The following is a 20,035-nucleotide window of genomic DNA, read 5'->3' on the forward strand; positions in this document are numbered from 1 at the left end:
ACATATACAGTATCAATATAAAGTAAAATTCGTAACTCGTAACAGAGAGAATCGGTTAACCGCTGGCGCTGCAGTAAATGTGAGATTATAAGTTTTATTTGGTTTGGTTTTCTTTGAAAATTAATCTAACGGTTTAAAACACAAAATTTTCCATTTCGAGACAACCTATCCTGGCCTAGGCTATATCTTTTGAGCAAGTTTTAAAAACTACAATGTAAAGTCTCAGAAAAGTTTGCGTAACCAGTTTAAAACATTCCAAACTTATCTATTAAGCGTACATAGTATTAAATTTACTTCTCCATATGTATTGATTTATTTTAGTGTTTCAGATAAAAACGTATAAAGATGCAAAAGATAAACAACACATATAAACTTTTGTACATTCACGTCCCTAAACATTTTATGAACTCTTGAAAGTCATTTATTACCATCCGATAGACATTCAGTTACCGACCCTTAATAACTCGCATTCATCTATCAGTTAACGATCTGTACACGCTTTTATTTATACAGGTGAGGATATAATAAAGAAACGAGTATACAGTAACGACAAACGACAATTATATAGGCTACTACATAAACAAACCAACAACAAAGAAAGGTGTTCTGACTATATTGCAAAATAAGCCTTTACCTGTTGGCCAAAAAGAAGACATTAAAGAACTTATTCTTTTTTATGAGTTTATCATTGTAACACATTGGTTTATCTATAAAACACGCATTAGGCAATAGGTGTTAACATGTTGCAAACCAAGGTCCAAAGTTCATGTAATCAGTGGTGGCTTCAGGTTTGAGGGGGACCGAGGTGAGGTACGACGCGACTTAAACTTGTGGGCCCCAAAATTCCGGGTATCGTTGCAATTTATCCTAGGGTATCCAGGGGACATGCTCCCCTTAAAGTTTTGAACTTACATGGTCTAAAATGCAAAAATCTTTTTTTCTTTCAAAACAAATATACTGCCCGAGTTTTTTGTGCATTTCTTTTTAGTTTTTCGCTCCATAAATTTTGCTCTGTGGTCCTCAAAATCTCACACACTTCATTTCTTTGTTGCTATCATGCGCCTAATACCTTGAGGTTTGCCAGCAGAGAACACAACTTTTTTTGTCTCGGCATGATATTTCAAATCACGTGACCGTTTAAGCATTAAGTTATATGAAAGTAATTTCAAAGCAGGAGGTTACCACTTTACATGGAGGTTCGATTTACTTCGATCGTTCAATCTACAACTACCTTATTTACTACAACTACATTCGTTCGATCTACAACTTTCCCTTATTCTATATACAGTTTATAAAGTTAATTAGCATTAACCAATAAACGACTTCTGTCCTGAAAAACAGCGAATAGTTGAAAATAACACTAGTAGGCAATACTTATTCGTTTAGAAAACGTGTACACAAACAGGGGGGGTCTTGAAGGGCGGGCCGAGGTGACTGCCTTTCTCGCCTCACCCTAAAGTACTGCATGTAATAACACTACGTCTTTTCTATCGCCAAAATATGCATCAAAACTTGCTCTCTTTAGTTAGGGCTACCCATCGACATCGGAATTTCCGATGTCTATAGTGTTAACCTGAATGCTGTACTATTTTTTCCAAATCTGCTTAGTGAAAAGCGATGACAATACTGTACATGCAAAAGTGAAAAGTGGTACTATAGCAAATGCTCACACAGAACTTAGCAATGTGCATGCAAATTTATTAATAAATAAACTAGGTAAATAGTTGTTTAAATTCCACATTAAAATTACCAAAAAAGCCTTGAGGTTTCAGTGTAGGCCAACACGCCAAAAACTTATGTTGTTACACGCATGATTCATCTTCAAAAACTGCCATAGTTTCGAGTCTGGTCAAATCTAAATGTAGAATTAGCCTAATCGCCACAAATTTGTACCTTTCATGACTAAATTTGTAGCAAAAATGAACACTTGGGAATTGGAAGTAATTTGATTTTCAATTGATAGTGTATACCAAGTTCAGCAATCAGCATATTAACTACTAGGCCAGCAAGCGATCTGATTGCAGTCAACAAAAATGATCTTCATAACCCACTTCATAGGCAAACATCAGCCAATTGCTGTAATTGTCAACAGATACTGGCAGGCTAATAAAATAGTCGCTTCATTTTGTGATAGGCCTACATGCATTTTGGATTTACTTTTTAATATTTTTGAGTGATATTTCCTGATTTTGGAACTACAGTATTCTTCTGGACTACTAAACTGACGTAAGCATTCCCCACAAGTTTTAGAACAATGGTATTTCCGATGGGTAGCCTACTTGTACAAAGCATGGGTTCACTTTGGCACTGGGTAAAACCTGGACACGACGCAATCCGCGGATCGTCCATGGACGGTTGAAAATGGACGATTTTTGCGTAAGCGTCCATGGACGTTTTTACGCAAAACCGACGTTTTCCCTTAGTCGTCCATGGACGGTTGTTGAAATAGGGTTAAATCAGTTCTTTTTTAACAAAGCGTCCACGGGTGGTTTTTAGGATAAGTTTAAAGCAGTGTTTTCGAGATCGTCCATGGACGGTTGAAAATGGACGATTTTTGCGTAAGCGTCCATGGACGATTTTAGGAAAAGCTTAAATAGCGGATAGGGGAAAGCGTCCATGGACGATTTTAGGAAAAGCTTAAATAGCGGATAGGGGAAAGCGTCCATGGACGATTTTAGGAAAAGCTTAAATAGCGGATAGGGGAAAGCGTCCATGGACGATTTTAGGAAAAGCTTAAATAGCGGATAGGGGAAAGCGTCCATGGACGATTTTAGGAAAAGCTTAAATAGCGGATAGGGGAAAGCGTCCATGGACGATTTTAGGAAAAGCTTAAATAGCGGATAGGGGAAAGCGTCCATGGACGATTTTAGGAAAAGCTTAAATAGCGGATAGGGGAAAGCGTCCATGGACGATTTTAGGAAAAGCTTAAATAGCGGATAGGGGAAAGCGTCCATGGACGATTTTAGGAAAAGCCAAAATAGCGGATAGGGGAAAGCGTCCATGGACGGTTGTTGAAATAGGCTTAAACCAGTTCTTTTGCACCAAAGCGTCCATGGGTGGTTTTTAGGATAAGTTTAAAAAGTTTAAAGCAGTCCATGGATGGTTGAAAATGGACGATTTTTGCGTAAGCGTCCATGGACGCCTTTAGGACAAGCTGAAATAGCGGATATGATGAAACTGTCCATGGACAGTTATTGGTTTCGAGATCGTCCATGCCCCATGGACACTTAAGAATGGCCGCTTTTTGCGTAAGCGTACATGGACGATTACAGGATAAGCTGAAATAACGGATATGAGGAAAGTGTCCATGGACAGTTATGGGATAGGCTAAATAGTGGATATGATGTAAGCGTCCAAGCATGAACAGTTTTGGGGTCATATGCTGAAATGATGGGACATGCAAAGAGTAGACCTCGGTGGGTTTGGGATAGACATAAAAGATAGCCTATATTTTGGAAGCTTGAGTGGTACAATCGGCTGGATAGGCGTAAATTATGGACAGCACCGGGTAAAAGCTTGACACGACACAATCCATAGATCGTCCATGGACGGTTGACAGTTTTCAGTAGCCTATAGGCCTAATCATTTCGTGGCATGACCAACTTTTTTAGTGACGGTAGTGTCCATGGACTGTTTTGGGATAGGCTTAAATAGTGGATATGATGTACCGGTAGTGTCCATGGACAGTTATGGGATAGGCTTAAATAGTGGATATGCTGTACCGGTAGTGTCCATGGACTGTTTTGGGATAGGCTTAAATAGTGGATATGATGTACCGGTAGTGTCCATGGACTGTTTTGAGATAGGCTTAAAAAGCGTCCGTGGACGATTTTAGGATAAGCTTAAATAGCGAATATGATGAAAGGGCACTGGGTAAAACCTGGACACGACGCAATCCGCGGATCGTCCATGGACGGCACTGGGTAAAACCTGGACACGACGCAATCCGCGGATCGTCCATGGACGGTTGAAAATGGACGATTTTTGCGTAAGCGTCCATGGACGTTTTTACGCAAAACCGACGTTTTCCTTTAATCGTCCATGGACGATTGTTGAAATAGGCTTAAATCAGTTCTTTTGCATCAAAGCGTCCATGGGTGGTTTTTAGGATAAGTTTAAAGCAGTGGTTTCGAGATCGTCCATGGACGGTTGAAAATGGACGATTTTTGCGTAAGCGTCCATGGACGATTTTAGGAAAAGCTTAAATAGCGGATATGAGGAAAGCGTCCATGGACGGTTGTGGGATTAGGCTTAAAAAGCGTCCATGGACGATTTTAGGATAGGCTTAAATAGCGAGATGATGAAAATGTCCGTGGACAGTTATGGGGTAGGCTTAAATAGTGGATATGATGTACCGGTAGTGTCCATGGACTGTTTTGGGGTAGGCTTAAATAGCGAATATGATGAAGTATCCATGGACGGTTATGGGATAGGCTTAAATAGTGGATATGATGTAGTGTCCATGGACTGTTTTGGGGTAGGCTTAAATAGTGGATATGATGTACCGGTAGTGTCCGTGGACTGTTTTGGGATAGGCTTAAATAGCGAATATGATGAAGTATCCATGGACGGTTATGGGATAGGCTTAAATAGTGGATATCATGAAGTATCCATGGACGGTTATGGGATAGGCTTAAATAGCGAATATGATGAAGTATCCATGGACGGTTATGGGATAGGCTTAAATAGTGGATATGATGAAGTATCCATGGACGGTTATGGGATAGGCTTAAATAGTGGATTTGATGAAGTGTCCATGGACAGTTTTGAGATGGGCTTAAAAAGCATCCATGGACGATTTTTGTTATAAGATGAGCTGACAGGAGAGAAGTGACCATCATCGTCAATCCAGTAAAAACTCACTCGGTATTTGAATGTGAACGCGGGGGAGGAACATAATTAATTGGGCGTACAATGGCTATTCTTTCATAATGTAGCACAGGGGATTTCTCACCCAAGAACAGCGAACTTTCCAGTCTGGGTCTGAATAAAGTCCAATTCCAAAAACTTTTTAAATTATGTGATTAAAGACTTTAACCAAGTTGTTTTCATCATCACTCAAGCTTAATGTGTTAAATTGTACATATTTTACTATAACTGTGAGCAGGGTAACACTTAATCTCGATTTTATTTCTTCATATTTTGCTTAAAATTGAATATATTCACTTTCGCGTCAAACACAAAAATTTGTATTAATCCATTTATTCTTTTTTGCAGGTGCTGCAAAAATATTCCTGCGACAAATACTGTATTAATGGTACACAATTCTGATGAACCCATCGACAACAAAGACTGCATTCAATCTGAAAAAACAATATAGACAATTAAATCCTGTAAAGTGATCTCTTAAGCAAAGAGGTGAACAGACAGCACTTTTCGTGTAAAAGATGCTGCAGCAAATGCAATATTTGCTGCGGTAAAGGTTACTTGTTCGCAATTTTGCTTGACACTTCTAGATTAAAAAAGATCAACAGATGCTACAATTGGTATTAAGGAGTATTAACATGTGTTTTTTGAACATAAACTTGTTAAATTTTAACTAATCACACGAAAAGTACTGATTACCGGGACTGACTGTAATTTCTTGAAAAAAGTAATTCGGTACTATAGTACCGCAGTACTGCCCACATATGCTTGAGCATGGTATAGGTGTTCTATAAAGTTAAAACAACCTATCAAAAAAACACAAGTCATTAACTTAGTTTTTTCATAAGTGTTTTGGAACCACGAGTGCAAAATTAAAACAACTAGAATTTTAAAAGTGATTTTAAATTTTCTAGTTGTGTTTGAGTTAAGTAATTTTTATGTACGTTTTTTATGTACACAATTTTTGGTTGTAGAACAGGAATTATACAAAAATAAAACTATGCACTGCTGGACCTGTGTGCTCGTAGACATTTATTATCTGAATGTAGAAACATAGAGTAACATCTGAAACAAATGAGCAAACTTTGTGCATGGCTTGTGTTCGATACTCAGTTGCAATGCATTAACGACGCTAGGTCTTTTTATTTAAACTGGCAAAAAGTTTGAAATTTGGGCAATATGATGCCCAGTTCGAAATAGTTTCACTACAGTGGTAAAATAGTTGCAACTTATAATACCTACTAAACTGTATGCAATGATGGTTAAATCTGCCTAAGTTAATATATTATATGATGAACAAGGTTTACCCATTCTGTCTTTTGCTGGTCAATTTCAGATGGGTCTTGATTGTGGCATATATTGCAAAAACTCAACAATACATCATAGTCTGCAAAATGAAATAAATCTATCTGCATTTTTACATTAAAATACTTTGTTGTGAAAACAGAAGTATACAGTTTTTAAAAATATTTAGTTAACAAATTCAAGACCAACAATGTGCCAGTTACAAATACAACAACGAACAAAATAGTTAATCTGTTTAAAGTCAGGTTAAAAATGTTGGTGGTTTTCCTATAAATATCTTTTACATTAACTTTATACATAAGTATGGTTTAGTGCTCTTCTGGAAAATTATGTGGTATACTTCAACGACCTTAAACAAACCTGGACACGACGACGGACACGAAACCTGGACACGACGTAAAACCTGGACACGACGCAATCCGCGGATCGTCCATGGACGGTTGAAAATGGACGATTTTTGCGTAAGCGTCCATGGACGTTTTTACGCAAAACCGACGTTTTCCCTTAGTCGTCCATGGACGGTTGTTGAAATAGGGTTAAATCAGTTCTTTTTTAACAAAGCGTCCACGGGTGGTTTTTAGGATAAGTTTAAAGCAGTGTTTTCGAGATCGTCCATGGACGGTTGAAAATGGACGATTTTTGCGTAAGCGTCCATGGACGCTTTTACGCAAAACCGACGTTTTCCTTTAATCGTCCATGGACGATTGTTGAAATAGGCTTAAATCAGTTCTTTTGCATCAAAGCGTCCATGGGTGGTTTTTAGGATAAGTTTAAAGCAGTGTTTTCGAGATCGTCCATGGACGGTTGAAAATGGACGATTTTTGCGTAAGCGTCCATGGACGATTTTAGGAAAAGCTTAAATAGCGGATATGAGGAAAGCGTCCATGGACGGTTGTGGGATAGGCTTAAATAGTGGATATGATGTACCGGTAGTGTCCATGGACTGTTTTGGGATAGGCTTAAATAGTGGATATGATGTACCGGTAGTGTCCATGGACTGTTTTGGGATAGGCTTAAATAGCGAATATGATGAAGTATCCATGGACGGTTATGGGATAGGCTTAAATAGTGGATATCATGAAGTATCCATGGACGGTTATGGGATAGGCTTAAATAGTGGATATGATGAAGTATCCATGGACGGTTATGGGATAGGCTTAAATATTGGATATGATGAAGTATCTATGGACAGTTATGGGATAGGTTTAAATAGCGAATATGATGAAGTATCCATGGACGGTTATAGGATAGGCTTAAATAGTGGATATGATGAAGTATCTATGGACAGTTATGGGATAGGCTTAAATAGTGGATATGATGAAGTATCCATGGACTGTTTTGAGATAGGCTTAAAAAACGTCCATGGACGATTTTAGGAAAAGCTTAAATAGCGAATATGATGAAAGTGTCCATGGAAAGTTATGGGATAGGCTTAAATAGTGGATATGATGTCAGCATCCAGCAAGCATGGACAGTTTTGGGGTGATATGCAGAAATGATGGGACATGCAAAGACGTCCATGGGTTTTGGGATAGACTTAAATGATGTATTTTGGATTAATGTCCATTTAAGGGTTTTGGGATCTAGGTTTAAAATTAAATGATGGATATACGGTTTTGGGTTAGGCTAAAGTGATACAGTTATAGGCATCTATAAGCTGGACACGACACAATCCATGGACTGTTGAAAATTTTGAGTAATTATTTCATGGCATGACCAACTTTTTTATTTATGTGTCTTTACTGTAAATTGTTGTTATTATTCTGATTTAGATATAACATTACTGATCTCAATACATATTTTTCTGATATTGTAAGTGTATTTTAGATCATTTTTACGTGCTAATGGCAAATGTTTTCGTGGCACTTGGGATAAATGGATGTTTCAGCATAGAAAACATGAAAGGCAACAAGACATTTTGAATTGTGGCCTACTGGCTTTAAAGGTATTTTTAGAAAGGATGAATTCAAATTTGTGAAGATTAAGTATATAATCACTATTATTATTAGTATATATTATTATCACTAATTTATAATAATAAATAAAAATTTATAATTTATATAATAAATAATAATTTATAATAATAAATAAAAATAAAAAATAGCTTTTCTATCAATAAGTGGCATATTGCAGGAAGCTCAAAGAATCCTTAATGAAAGTTCTTGCGAGAAACAGATCGATTTCGATACTGACAGCGAGTCCTGCAAAAAGTATCGCATGGACTTTGGCAATTTACTGCTTGATTCCATCGGTGAGAGGCTGTTTGGGTTTGAATTAGAACTGCAGTATTTGTAACATGTTATGACCTGGTTGTTGTTCAAGGTCGTTGAACTATACCACGTATATTTCCAGAAGAGCACTAAACCATACTTATGTACAAAGTTAAGGTAAAATAGATTTATATGAAAACGACCAACATTTTTAACCTGACTTTAAACAGATTAACTATTTTGTTCATTGTTGTATTTGTATCTGGCACATTGTTGGTCTTGAATTTGTTAACTAAATATTTTTAAAAACTGTATACTTCTGTTATTTTGTTTCTGTTTTCACAACAAATGATTTTAATGTAAAAATGCAGATAGATTTGTTTCATTTTGCAGACTATGATGTATTGCTGAGCTTTTGCAATATATATGCCACAATCAAGGCCCGTCTGAAGTTGACCAGCAAAAGACAGAATGGGTAAACCTTGCTCATCATATAATACATTAACTTGGCAGATTTAACCATCATTGCATACAGTTTAGTTGGTATTATAAGTTGCAACTATATTACCCGTGTAGTGAAACTATTTCGAACTGGGCAGCGGCAGATATCAGATTTTGGGGAAGTTTGTTTTCAGTTTTACTGTGGTCTAGCCCAAATTTTGAACTATTTACTTTTAGCTTGATACTTCAACACGACCATGATGATCTCTATCGCCGGTTCTTCGCATGACTTAAACCTGGCTCTGATTCCAAATCATTCAATCCCCTGTTTAGAAAGCTAGCCTTTGTGCAATTTTTTTTGTGACATATTTTTTATTGGTTTTTACATCATATTGCCCAAATTTCAAACTTTTTTCCAGTTTAAATAAACAGACCTAGCGTCGTTAATGCATTGCAACTGAGTATCAAACACAAGCCATGCACAAAGTTTGCTCATTTGTTTCAGATGTTACTCTATGTTTCTACATTCAGATAAATGTCTACGAGCACACAGGTCCAGCAGTGCATAGTTTTATTTTTGTATAATTCCTATTCTACAACCAAAAAACCATACATACATAAAAATTACTTAACTCAAACACAACTAGAAAATTTAAAATCACTTTTAAAATTCTAGGTGTTTTAATTTTGCACTCGTGGTTCCAAAATACTTTTTTCAAGGAATTACAGTCAGTCCCGGTACTCCGTACTTTTCGTGTGATTAGTTAAAATTTTAACAAGTATATGTTTAAAAAACACATGTTAATTACTCCTTAATAGCAATTGTAGCATCTGTTGATCTTTTTTAATCTAGAAGTGTCAAGCAAAATTGTGAACAAGTAACCTTTACCACGGCAAATATTGCATTTACTGCATCATCGTTTACACGAAAAGTGCTGTCTGTCCACCTCTTTGCATAAGAGATCACTTCACAAGATTTAATTGTCTATATTGTTTTTTCAGATTGAATGCAGTCTTTGTTGTCGATGGGTTCATCAGAATTGTGTCCCAGTGATACAGCATATGTCGCAGGAATATTTTTGCAGCACCTGCAAAAAAGAATAAAAGGATTAATACAAATTTTTGTGTTTGACGCAGAAGTGAATATAATCAATTTTAAGCAATACATGAAGAAATGAAATCGAGATTAGGTGTTACGCTGCTCACAGTTATAGTAAAATATGTACAATTTAACACATTAAGCTTGAGTGATGATGAAAACAACTTAGTTAAAGTCTTCAATCACATAATTTAAAAAGTTTTTGGAATTGGACTATATTCAGACCCAGATTGGAAAGTTTGCTGTTCTTGGGTGAGAAATCCCCTCTGCAACATTATGAAAGAATAGTCATTATATGCCCAATTAATTTTATTCCTCCCCCGCGTTCACATTCAAATACTGAGTGAGTTTTTACTGGATGGACGATGATGGTCACTTCTCTCCTGTCAACTCATCTTATAACAAAATTTGTCCATGGATGCTTTTTAAGCCCCTCCCAAAACAGTCCATGGACACTTTATCAAATCCACTATTTCAGCCTATGCCATAACTTTCCATGGACACTTTCCTCATATCCGCTATTTAAGCTTCTCCTGCAATCGTCCATGGACGCTGACACAAAAATCGTCCATTTTCAACCGTCCATGGACGATCCGCGAATTGCGTCGTGTCCAGGTTTTACCCAGTCCCGTTTTTTAAGCCTATCTCAAATCAGTCCATGGACACTACATCATATCCACTATTTAAGCTTATCCCATAACTGTCCATGGACACTTTCATCATATTCGCTATTTAAGCTTATCCTAAAATCGTCCATGGACGTTTTTTAAGCCCATTTCAAAACAGTCCATGGACACTACATCATATCCACTATTTAAGCCTATCCCATAATTGTCCATGGACACTTTCATCATATTCGCTATTTAAGCTTATCCTAAAATCGTCCATTGACGCTTTCCCCTATCCGCTATTTAAGCTTTTCCTAAAATTGTCCATGGACGCTTTCCTCTATCCGCTATTTAAGCTTTTCCTAAAATCGTCCATGGACGCTTTCCCCTATCCGCTATTTAAGCTTTTCCTAAAATCGTCCATGGACGCTTTCCCCTATCCGCTATTTAAGCTTTTCCTAAAATCGTCCATGGACACTTTCCCCTATCCGCTATTTAAGCTTTTCCTAAAATCGTCCATGGACGCTTACGCAAAAATCGTCCATTTTCAACCGTCCATAGACGATCTCGAAAACACTGCTTTAAACTTATCCTAAAAACCACCCGTGGACGCTTTGTTAAAAAAGAACTGATTTAACCCTATTTCAACAACCGTCCATGGACGACTAAGGGAAAACGTCGGTTTTGCGTAAAAACGTCCATGGACGCTTACGCAAAAATCGTCCATTTTCAACCGTCCATGGACGATCCGCGGATTGCGTCGTGTCCAGGTTTTACCCAGTCCCGTTCACTTTATTATGAGCTTAGCATTTTAATCACTCCAGTTGCATCATAGTTGGATTTTTGTTACTATTCTGTGACTGGGACAACCTAAATTTAAGGAATAAAAAAAACAAGGAATCTATTACTGATAATGAAAAAAGTGAGAATTATGAAATATTTTTGAAACCTTTGTAGGTATTGACAGCCTATTGCACATATTTGGTGATACTCAATATCAAGTTACCAAAATCAGCAACACAGAATTTATGGTAATTGTGAGCAGAGAACGCCACTCAACACTGTTCACTTGGGTTTTTGATCTACACTTGAGTAACGAGTTGCAATTTGTTTCCATCCACACTAAAGTTAGGTTTTAGATCTCCTCCCGTATTCACCAAAACAATGTAGGTTACAGACTGGTAATCAGATTATTTGTTCGCTAACTTCACCATTGTGTGCATTTTACAGCTAATTTATGCAACGCAACAACCAACAAACATTTCCTCTATCTGTTTTGTACTAATAAAAACCAATCTTATACTAGTGATAATTTTGTTGTGTTTTTTGTCTTAGTTTTAGAGAATTTGTTCATTATAACATTATGGCATTTCAAAGCACTCAGCATTTTGTTCGACTGTCACTCTTCAGGAGTCGCAAGCTTTCCAGGCTCGGGTAAGTATATTAAATGTAAGAAAATTTATGTCTAATCTAGTTTCCTTTCTTAGAAATATCTAAACTGGATTATAATTTGCTATTAATTTGCAATGTAAATATGAAACATAAACCAACAATATTATGTTAAAATTGTCAGATGTATATGTCATAGATCAAGCAATGTTATGGATTGTCAAAAGGTTATCCGATTTATGTCCACTGAGCTCAGCAGTCAGTTTGAGATGGCAAAAGCAAAATTGAACACTTTGAAAAATGAACCTGGCAATGATGTTAAGCTGAAGATCTATGCTCTTTTTAAGCAGGTGTTGGGAAGTTTTTTGACTATGTGCTCAGTTTCTGTTGTGAAGTGCTGTTTAGAAAATAACTTTTTCTGATTATTTTACAGGCTACGCTTGGTGAAAATACGACAAAAAAACCAGGTGCCTTTAATTTTGTAGGGCAAGCTAAATGGAGTGCTTGGCATGAGCTTAAAAAGATGTCAATGGTATACTTTTTCACTATTTTCATTTCTTTTCATTAGTATTGATCATTAGTTCACTAGCATTGTTATTATCTTTTTGTTGTAGACCAAAAAATAAGTATGCTGATATCCAATGAAGTAGCTGATTACCTTTCATAAAAAATTCTTTGTTGCAAGCTTTTACCTAAGGTTTCTTGTGAAATTCTTCGGCCTTTAAGTTAAAAAAATGCTAAATGTTTAATGAAAAGCTAATAAAATGACTTCTTTCTGCTTAGCATCAAGAAAAGTAGTTGCTGACAAAAAGAAATTAACAAAAAAACATATTTTTAAACATTGATTTATTGAGTACAAATAATGGCCAAATCGCTAATATATTTCACCATAAACAATATAGCTCTAAGCAAGAGGTTTACTTTGACTACAATACATAAGTTTTAACACTACATATACTGCACTGCCCAAGTGGTCTGTTTCAAACAATAGGCCAACATTGATTATTACATTGTTATTTTCATTGTTGTACTCCATTGTTATTTTCAGTATAGATTGCATTCTTTCAGAAATCTGGTCATGATCCTCAGTAAAATGAGCAATATGCACACAAGACTCATAACATACCAAACACAAAGTTTCCGAAATCAAGAATATAGTTTAAAAGCAACGTGGTACCTTTTCAACCCTCAGTCAAAGTGACCGAATTGATAAAAATATTTTGAGACAAACTAAGCACACAACTCAAAATCAAATATAAGCTCTTGTTTTAGAAAGAAACACATTAACGTTTTCTAACACATTGTTATTGAAAATAAGCACAAATCTTAAGAAATAAGCTGGAAATGGTAACCCTGTATATATATATGACATTCTTTCTTTATTCTAAAAGGCCTAAAGTATGTTGATCTAGCCTTGGCTGGTCACCAGATACTAACTTAAGAATGTGAATTTCAGGATGATGCAAAGCAAGAATATGTTAATGTGATAGAGAAATTAGCTGCTGCTGAAGGATTGGAGGAGACACCAACACAGGAACCATCAACTGAAACTCAACAGAAATACGAAAATTTGTTTGTAACAAAAGAGAATGCAGTCACCAGAATTGTTTTGAATCGGCCACACAAGAAAAATGCTTTAACCAGAGAAGTAGATTAAAAATGATGTCAGTTTTTTTAATTGCATTTTATTACTTTATTTTATTACTTGCAGATGTATGAAGAGATTATTGCTGCATTAAATGAAGCTGCCAATGATAATAGTGCTGTAACAATAATCACTGGAGCTGGAGATTTTTTCTGCAGTGGAAATGATCTGGGAAATTTCATGTCAATCTCTCCAGACAAAATGCAAGAAATTGCCGTCGAGTCTGGCGATCTTTTAAGGTTTGCAAAGTTTTGCATAAGCATACACAACACTTATAATATTAATTCTCAATCATTAGGCCATGATTCAATACTCAAAATTAGATATATATATATATATATTAGGGATGGGCCGATACGAACCCAAACCCGAGTAGATTCGCCGAATATCGCCTTTGTGGAAGATTCGGGCGAACACGAATACCAACAATGGCGAACCCGAATACAATATTACTTACAAATTTACTGACTTTTGTTAAAAAGGATAATCTAGTTTCCCGACAAAGCTAAACTAGAGTCAACAATACTTAAAATGAAGGTCGTTTTACTAACGATTTTGCTTTTTCAATCGTTTTTAAACACTATTTTTCGAAAGAAAGCGATTTGTTTATCGATTACGTCATTTTAGAAACAAGACTTGACAACTTTTGGAGGAAATTTTATTGTTTGGTTCTAATATGAATAGATTCAAGATTCGTTCGTACCGACCTTCATGATATTCGGGTTCGCACGAACCCGAATAATCTTCCTCGCGGCACATCCCTAATATATATACATATCCAGTGAATACCATTGTTTATTTGCAGGACTCTGCAGGTAATATCAGTGCTGGTCATTGTTACATCATAATTGAAAATACATTACAATAGAAGTTAGAAATAAACTGAATGAGGAAATTTAACACTGTTTATTTATCCAAATAGTTCTGTTTAGCAGTATTTCTCTTGTGTCTATTGTTTATTTTAAGGTGCATTCTTCTTGTCTTTTGTAGTAGTTTAGTATTAGAAACCTCATAAGAAAAATAATACACCAGGTATCACACTCGTTATTTTTTGATGTAATATATGAAGAAAATTGAAAAACCTTGAGAACAATGAATATGTAAATTAAGTGCACAGATTTAATATCTATTACAAATTAACGCGCAGTGATGGTAGAAGCATTCTCACACTGGCATATACTGCAGACTGGTATAAGTTCTGAAAATTTTGCTTTAAAACATTTTTGCTTTATTAAATCTGTTTGCTCCTGCTTATTGATTTTGCAGACCATGTTGATGCTCTTGATTTCTAACTCATCCAAACATGTTGATTGACCAATCCACCCATAGATACTTGATAAAATGTTGATACTAGCTCTGTTTGTAGCAAAATTGAATTAACGAACTTCCGTTGTATTAGAAAGAGGGTGGTGTGGTCAAGAAATCATATTTTTAGTTTACAGGATTGTACAACCACCCGGAAATTGTAATGCGATTATTACAAGTTAAATTTAGGCGTGTGAAAAACTTAGGTACATATTTATTATGTGAAACAAACAGTGTTACCAAAACTCTTTAATCGGGTTAATTCTTTTATTTATGCAATAGTAGAAAACTAATTGTGGAAATTTTTTTTGTTCTCAGGAGATATGTTTCAGCTTACATTGATTTTCCCAAGCCATTAGTAGCTGCCGTTAATGGGCCTGCAATCGGTGTGGCTGTTACTGTGCTTGGTTTATTTGATGTGGTTTTTGCTGCCGAACATGCCACTTTCTCAACCCCCTTCAGCAATTTGGGCCAAAGTCCAGAGGGATGTTCTACTTATACATTTCCAAAAATTATGGGTCACAGTAAAGTAACATTTTTTTCTTGAAATTGGATGAATGATAATTCAGTCTTTATAATATCATGATGTGTTTGGCAGTAGTTGTGGTTGATGATTATTATAAAGGCATTCTGACAAACATTCTCAAGAAGTGTTTACGATATACTTTGAAAACTTTAGTGATATGTGAAGTTGCCTTTTAAGACTTCACTAAATGCCAAACGTTACGATGTCTTTCATTTTTAGGCATGTGAAATGATGCTGTTTAACAGAAAGTTAAATGCCAAAGAAGCGCATGACTGTGGATTGGTGACTAGGGTCTTACATTCTGATACTTTTGAAGCAAATGTCCTTGCCACCGTAAATGAAATGGCTTCACTGCCAGTAAAGGTCAGGCTCATAAATTTACGTTGGGCAGCAAATACGGCCTTGACTTTTAATCTATACCTAGTACATTCATTGTTCACTTTGTAAAATAGTGCAAATTTTAAGAAATATTTTTTGATTTTTTAGTCTCTCGTCTACTCGAAAGCCCTAATGCGTGGACCAGAGCTGGAAATTCTACACAAAGTAAATGTAGATGAATGCAACCGATTGGTTGAACGATGGACGTCTGAAGACTGTATTAACGCAGTTATGAAGTTTTTTTCGGCGAAAGCAAACTGAGTCTATTTTTAATATAATGTATGATATTGTTTAATTTATATTTATTATGCTATCAATGTGTAAGTGTGCTCAACAAGAAAAAAATATGCTTTTTAAGAGAAACTTCACAATTTTTGCAATAAATTTTGTTCAAAATCGTAATGCAGTGTTGATGAGTTTTGTTTGTAAAGTTAACAACACTCAACTGGTTATGTTTTGTTTACAAATTCAATTTGCAGTACTAGGCGGTTGAGGCACAGCAAAGTCAGAACATAGGCTTGAAGTCAGTTTTTACGGCGTAAAAAACATTTTGAGCGGGAATTTTAAAATTTGTTTTTAAAAACTTTTTACCCCTCCCCTTACGCATTACTAAGTACACCGCTGTATGCTACAAGCTTTCGTTTATCATATTAAAAAAAGTTCGCTAAATATTAGAAAAGGGTTCTTGGATCCAAGTTTACTAGTCAGATTATATCCATGCATACAAAAAGTGTGATTTTAAATATTGAAACAGAAGATTCTGTGAACGATGATTGCTCCGTGTCTAAAACAATTGAGCCTCGAACAAGCTTGTTTCTAATATGCTGTTCTAATTATGTCTAATCATGCAGCTCACTGTTATAAATATTTCATTGCTGTTATTTGCACTGCATAGTTGTTAGTTTTTATAAGCCGTCCAAGTTTTGGTAATTTAGGCTAATTACAAAAACATTGTGGTCGGTAATGAAAAAAAGTTATCATAAGCTCTACAACTATCCATAAAAATATTTTGTCATAGGCTACCAAAGATTTTGAAGGTGGTATCGTCAAATTGACAACATAATTAAACATTTACGTGAGTCCAATTTAAGTTTATTGTTAACCCAGGACAGTAATTATTAGATCTTTTATTTATGTGTGAGAAAGATTTGTTAGTACACCGCTTAAAATATTTATGAACGTTGGTAATTATTACAACACTTAAATGGACACAAATTGGTTTGCCGCCACTATATAAGCTATTACTCAAGAAGATAGTGTACTGTGTCATTCTTAATGAAACTTGTACTGTACTTTTTACGACGTTTGAGAAAACTATGCAAACAGTCGTTTTACATTTGCAAGATATTTGAGACAAACTTTTTAAAAACGTCGTTGAAAAAACAGCAAAATGGCATGCGGATCGCCGCCATTAGATTTATCTGTCAAATCGGATAAAAAAATTCCAAGAGTTCCTGTACAACCATGTGCTGTGCAAGACCAGCATGTTCTAATTAAGTCATTGGACTTACCTCCTAGATTACAAATTCCACCGACCGGATCCGAATGCAAGGAAGGCAGTATTGGTCCCACAACCAAAGCTAATTCCGATGAAGAAGGAAAAACTAGTTCCTCTGAAAATGGTGGGCGAAGAAATAGAACTGCGTTCACTCGATTTCAAACAAGCATACTGGAGAAAGAATTTTTAAAGGATAACTACCTATCAAGGGCGAGGAGAATAGATTTGTCTTTGGAGTTGAACCTCATGGAAAGCACGATTAAGGTGAAAAATAGCTTTAGATTAAAAATTAGTTTTATTTTTATAAGTTATTGGTGTGTATTCGAATACAAATTTTAAATCTAAAAGATAATAACTTAAGCCTATTACCTATAAACGTACGTAGCTATAAAGTTTATATACTTAAATAATGATTTACTTTGTCGGGAGAGGTATGGTTTCAAAACAGAAGAATGAAAGAAAAACGACAAAGAGTATCTATGTTGTTATGGCAACGCCCTCCAAGTTGTGTATTTCCACCTTATTCTTTTTTGCCGTTTCCTCAGCACCAAGGATTTTTCGGTGATAACATACCTGGTATATTATACATTTCTTTTCTTTCAAAGTTTTTCAAACCTTTTTTAAATTAAATTATTTATATTATCCTCAGCGAACATTTCAAGGCAAAGAACTCATCCGGCTGCGTCCATAACTCTTCATCAAACCAACTATCAGCAACAAGCTAGTCCAATTCCACGTGTTCCATCGTACAATCTAAGACCAACATATTTACCCTTTTCTGCAACGCAAACTTCGCGAAACAATATTTAAGGATCTTTATGTTCATGCATAAATTTTTGTATGGTTTATGTTTTCTAAAATATAGGAGAGGTAAGGGTAAGTCTACCTACAATCGGACATGGGATACAAAGGACATACGGTATTTCAGAAAAACTCTATTTTAAAATCCTGAAACTCTGTACTGCAGTCAAAATTTAAACTCACAAAGCTGCAAACAATATTGGTTTACTTTTAAGTGTATAAAGGCTATTCACATACAGTATATAGTTAAGCCGTCATTTCGTGGAGGGAATTTGTAACTCTGAACTGTCAGGTATTTTTCCAGAATTTTTGTCAAAAGAAGTTCCTTTAAATATTGAAGTGAAATGCAATGATATTTTGTGAAATATCTTGCGGCATGTTTTCGTATACGCTTTATTTATAGTACTGAAATAATAACAAGATGTATAAAATCCGGTGCTTTGCTTCTGGCTGGCGCACTATGGAACAAAGTTTCTATTCTGCCTGTTGAAAGCATGAAGTTTTGTATCTGCTTGGCGCGTAAAAACCTATTGATGCACTATACACTATTTGTTACTTTACCACAAGTCATTTTCATAGTGTTTCCAGCCAACGCACAGAATTTAAACATTTGAGTACCGTATTTATTGCTTGTTTGATTACCAAATTTTTATTTACTGAATACGTAATACTGAGCTGTTCCAGTAGAGTAGATATGCATCTATTTTATCAGTCCCTGCTTTTACCTTGAGGTTAAATTATATGTATGAGCTAAATCATCCATAGTGGTATAATTTAACAAACTTTTAGTTTTTACAAAGTTTCCATCTGACAGATAAGCTATATCTGCGTGGTTTCCAAAAGTCATAGCTTGCATTGATTAGATTTTCATTTCATTGTTAGGCTATTCAGTGACCTTTCGTTCTGTATCACACTCCCTTCTTCCTTTACACGTAAACATTACAGCAGGGTTTCTCAACCAGAAACCCTTGTCTGTGTTGCGAGTTTGGACTTGACTTCCACTTTCAGTTTTGTTTGCCTAGTTTTGAAAATTAGTAGTCATAGCTTTAAACCGGATGGAGTTTAAATAAATGCGTTAGGCGACAAATCGTATTTCTAAGCAGTAGTGCCTTACTCTCGCTGTGACGTAAGCGATGGCGACAATTCATTTGGAATTTTTTGACTATAGCTTAAGTATAAGTTACAATACGTAAAGTGATAACGAAAAGTCGGTAGCGGCCTGGGTGGTGTTTTTTACTACCATTACATGATTTCTTGCGAAAGTGTTTTCTGGTCTTTGATTGAAGTTTATGAAATTGTTTTTTGATAAACACTTCAACTGTCCATTTGATATTTGGAAACTTGCTCTGAATAATTTCGTGTGAAAACTCCTTTTAGTACATCCCCAGGTTGTTTTCCAGCATCTATGCTGATAAGAAGTCTTTATTGGAGATGCCCACTTCTTAACCTTAACACTGATTATTATTTATCTATATCTCAATGTGTCAGCTTTAGCTATATATATCTCACTTTGTCAATACATTGTTTTCCTTGTTGCACCTGTTACGAATTGCTGTTTTTCTTATCGAACATTTTAACTCCCATCGCTTTCACGTTTTATAAGCTCGCACTTCTACCAGCAAGCGGAGATAGAAATAGAGAGTTTTAACTGCGTGAATCATCGAAATCAACAGATGATCTGCCTGAGCTAGTGATGGTGATTGCAACTCATGTTTTAGACATCTTATATGCAGTAGTATTACTTATGTTCTTGGTTATTTGTAATACTGAGAAAGTGTACAGCACCTATAATAAAACCTTTTCTTGAGAGCTATTTCAGTTGTAATATTAATACTTTTCGATTGACAAAAGGTTAGAGTGTTCTAACCGCACGCAACAATAGAGTCAGATAATTCAAAAGGTAAATTAAGTCAAGACACCCTCATAAGACAAAGTGTTTTTCAAGTCGATAACCGATTGTTAAT

The 20,035-nt window shown here is 35.6% G+C and overlaps 3 protein-coding genes and 3 long non-coding RNA genes across 9 annotated transcripts; 4 read left to right on the top strand and 2 right to left on the bottom strand.

The window, feature by feature from the left end:
• The first annotated feature begins 1,614 nt into the window (after positions 1-1,614).
• Positions 1,615-11,863, top strand: LOC143451271 (uncharacterized). The gene is made up of 2 exons (XR_013114841.1): positions 1,615-2,226; positions 11,487-11,863. It is a non-coding gene; the product is annotated as an uncharacterized LOC143451271 (long non-coding RNA).
• Positions 5,110-6,440, bottom strand: LOC143453137 (uncharacterized). Its single transcript, XR_013115135.1, has 2 exons — positions 6,174-6,440; positions 5,110-5,303 (listed from the first exon to the last, which is right to left on the bottom strand). It is a non-coding gene; the product is annotated as an uncharacterized LOC143453137 (long non-coding RNA).
• On the top strand, positions 6,574-10,037 carry LOC143451270 (uncharacterized). Of its 2 annotated transcripts, none has more exons than XM_076951713.1 (4): positions 6,574-8,116; positions 8,305-8,422; positions 8,775-8,856; positions 9,060-10,037. In XM_076951713.1, exons 1-4 carry the CDS (start codon positions 8,051-8,053, stop codon positions 9,109-9,111), a joined length of 318 nt encoding a protein of 105 aa, XP_076807828.1. In that variant the 5' UTR covers positions 6,574-8,050; the 3' UTR covers positions 9,112-10,037. The 2 variants fall into 2 exon arrangements, with proteins under 2 accessions (XP_076807828.1, XP_076807827.1); XM_076951712.1 differs by having other exon boundaries at positions 9,825-10,037.
• On the bottom strand, positions 9,379-11,451 carry LOC143451274 (uncharacterized). The gene is made up of 2 exons (XR_013114844.1): positions 10,147-11,451; positions 9,379-9,910 (listed from the first exon to the last, which is right to left on the bottom strand). It is a non-coding gene; the product is annotated as an uncharacterized LOC143451274 (long non-coding RNA).
• A 1-nt stretch (position 11,864) lies between the features above and the next one.
• LOC143451267 (enoyl-CoA delta isomerase 2-like) lies at positions 11,865-16,174 on the top strand. Of its 2 annotated transcripts, none has more exons than XM_076951708.1 (8): positions 11,865-11,963; positions 12,118-12,268; positions 12,352-12,450; positions 13,375-13,566; positions 13,630-13,802; positions 15,187-15,397; positions 15,614-15,757; positions 15,881-16,174. In XM_076951708.1, the coding sequence occupies exons 1-8, from the start codon at positions 11,893-11,895 to the stop codon at positions 16,031-16,033; spliced, it is 1,194 nt and encodes a 397-aa protein (XP_076807823.1). In that variant the 5' UTR covers positions 11,865-11,892; the 3' UTR covers positions 16,034-16,174. The 2 variants fall into 2 exon arrangements, with proteins under 2 accessions (XP_076807823.1, XP_076807822.1); XM_076951707.1 differs by having other exon boundaries at positions 11,878-11,963; positions 12,103-12,268.
• Positions 16,175-17,047: 873 nt separating this feature from the next.
• Positions 17,048-19,919, top strand: LOC143451269 (uncharacterized). 2 transcript variants are annotated; one of them, XM_076951711.1, is made up of 3 exons: positions 17,048-17,534; positions 17,702-17,831; positions 17,920-19,919. In XM_076951711.1, exons 1-3 carry the CDS (start codon positions 17,163-17,165, stop codon positions 18,078-18,080), a joined length of 663 nt encoding a protein of 220 aa, XP_076807826.1. In that variant the 5' UTR covers positions 17,048-17,162; the 3' UTR covers positions 18,081-19,919. The 2 variants fall into 2 exon arrangements, with proteins under 2 accessions (XP_076807826.1, XP_076807825.1); XM_076951710.1 differs by having other exon boundaries at positions 17,702-17,846; positions 17,920-19,916.
• Positions 19,920-20,035: the final 116 nt, after the last annotated feature.

The sequence above is a fragment of the Clavelina lepadiformis genome, chromosome 4 (assembly GCF_947623445.1).
Source record: "Clavelina lepadiformis chromosome 4, kaClaLepa1.1, whole genome shotgun sequence".
NCBI lineage: Eukaryota > Metazoa > Chordata > Ascidiacea > Aplousobranchia > Clavelinidae > Clavelina > Clavelina lepadiformis.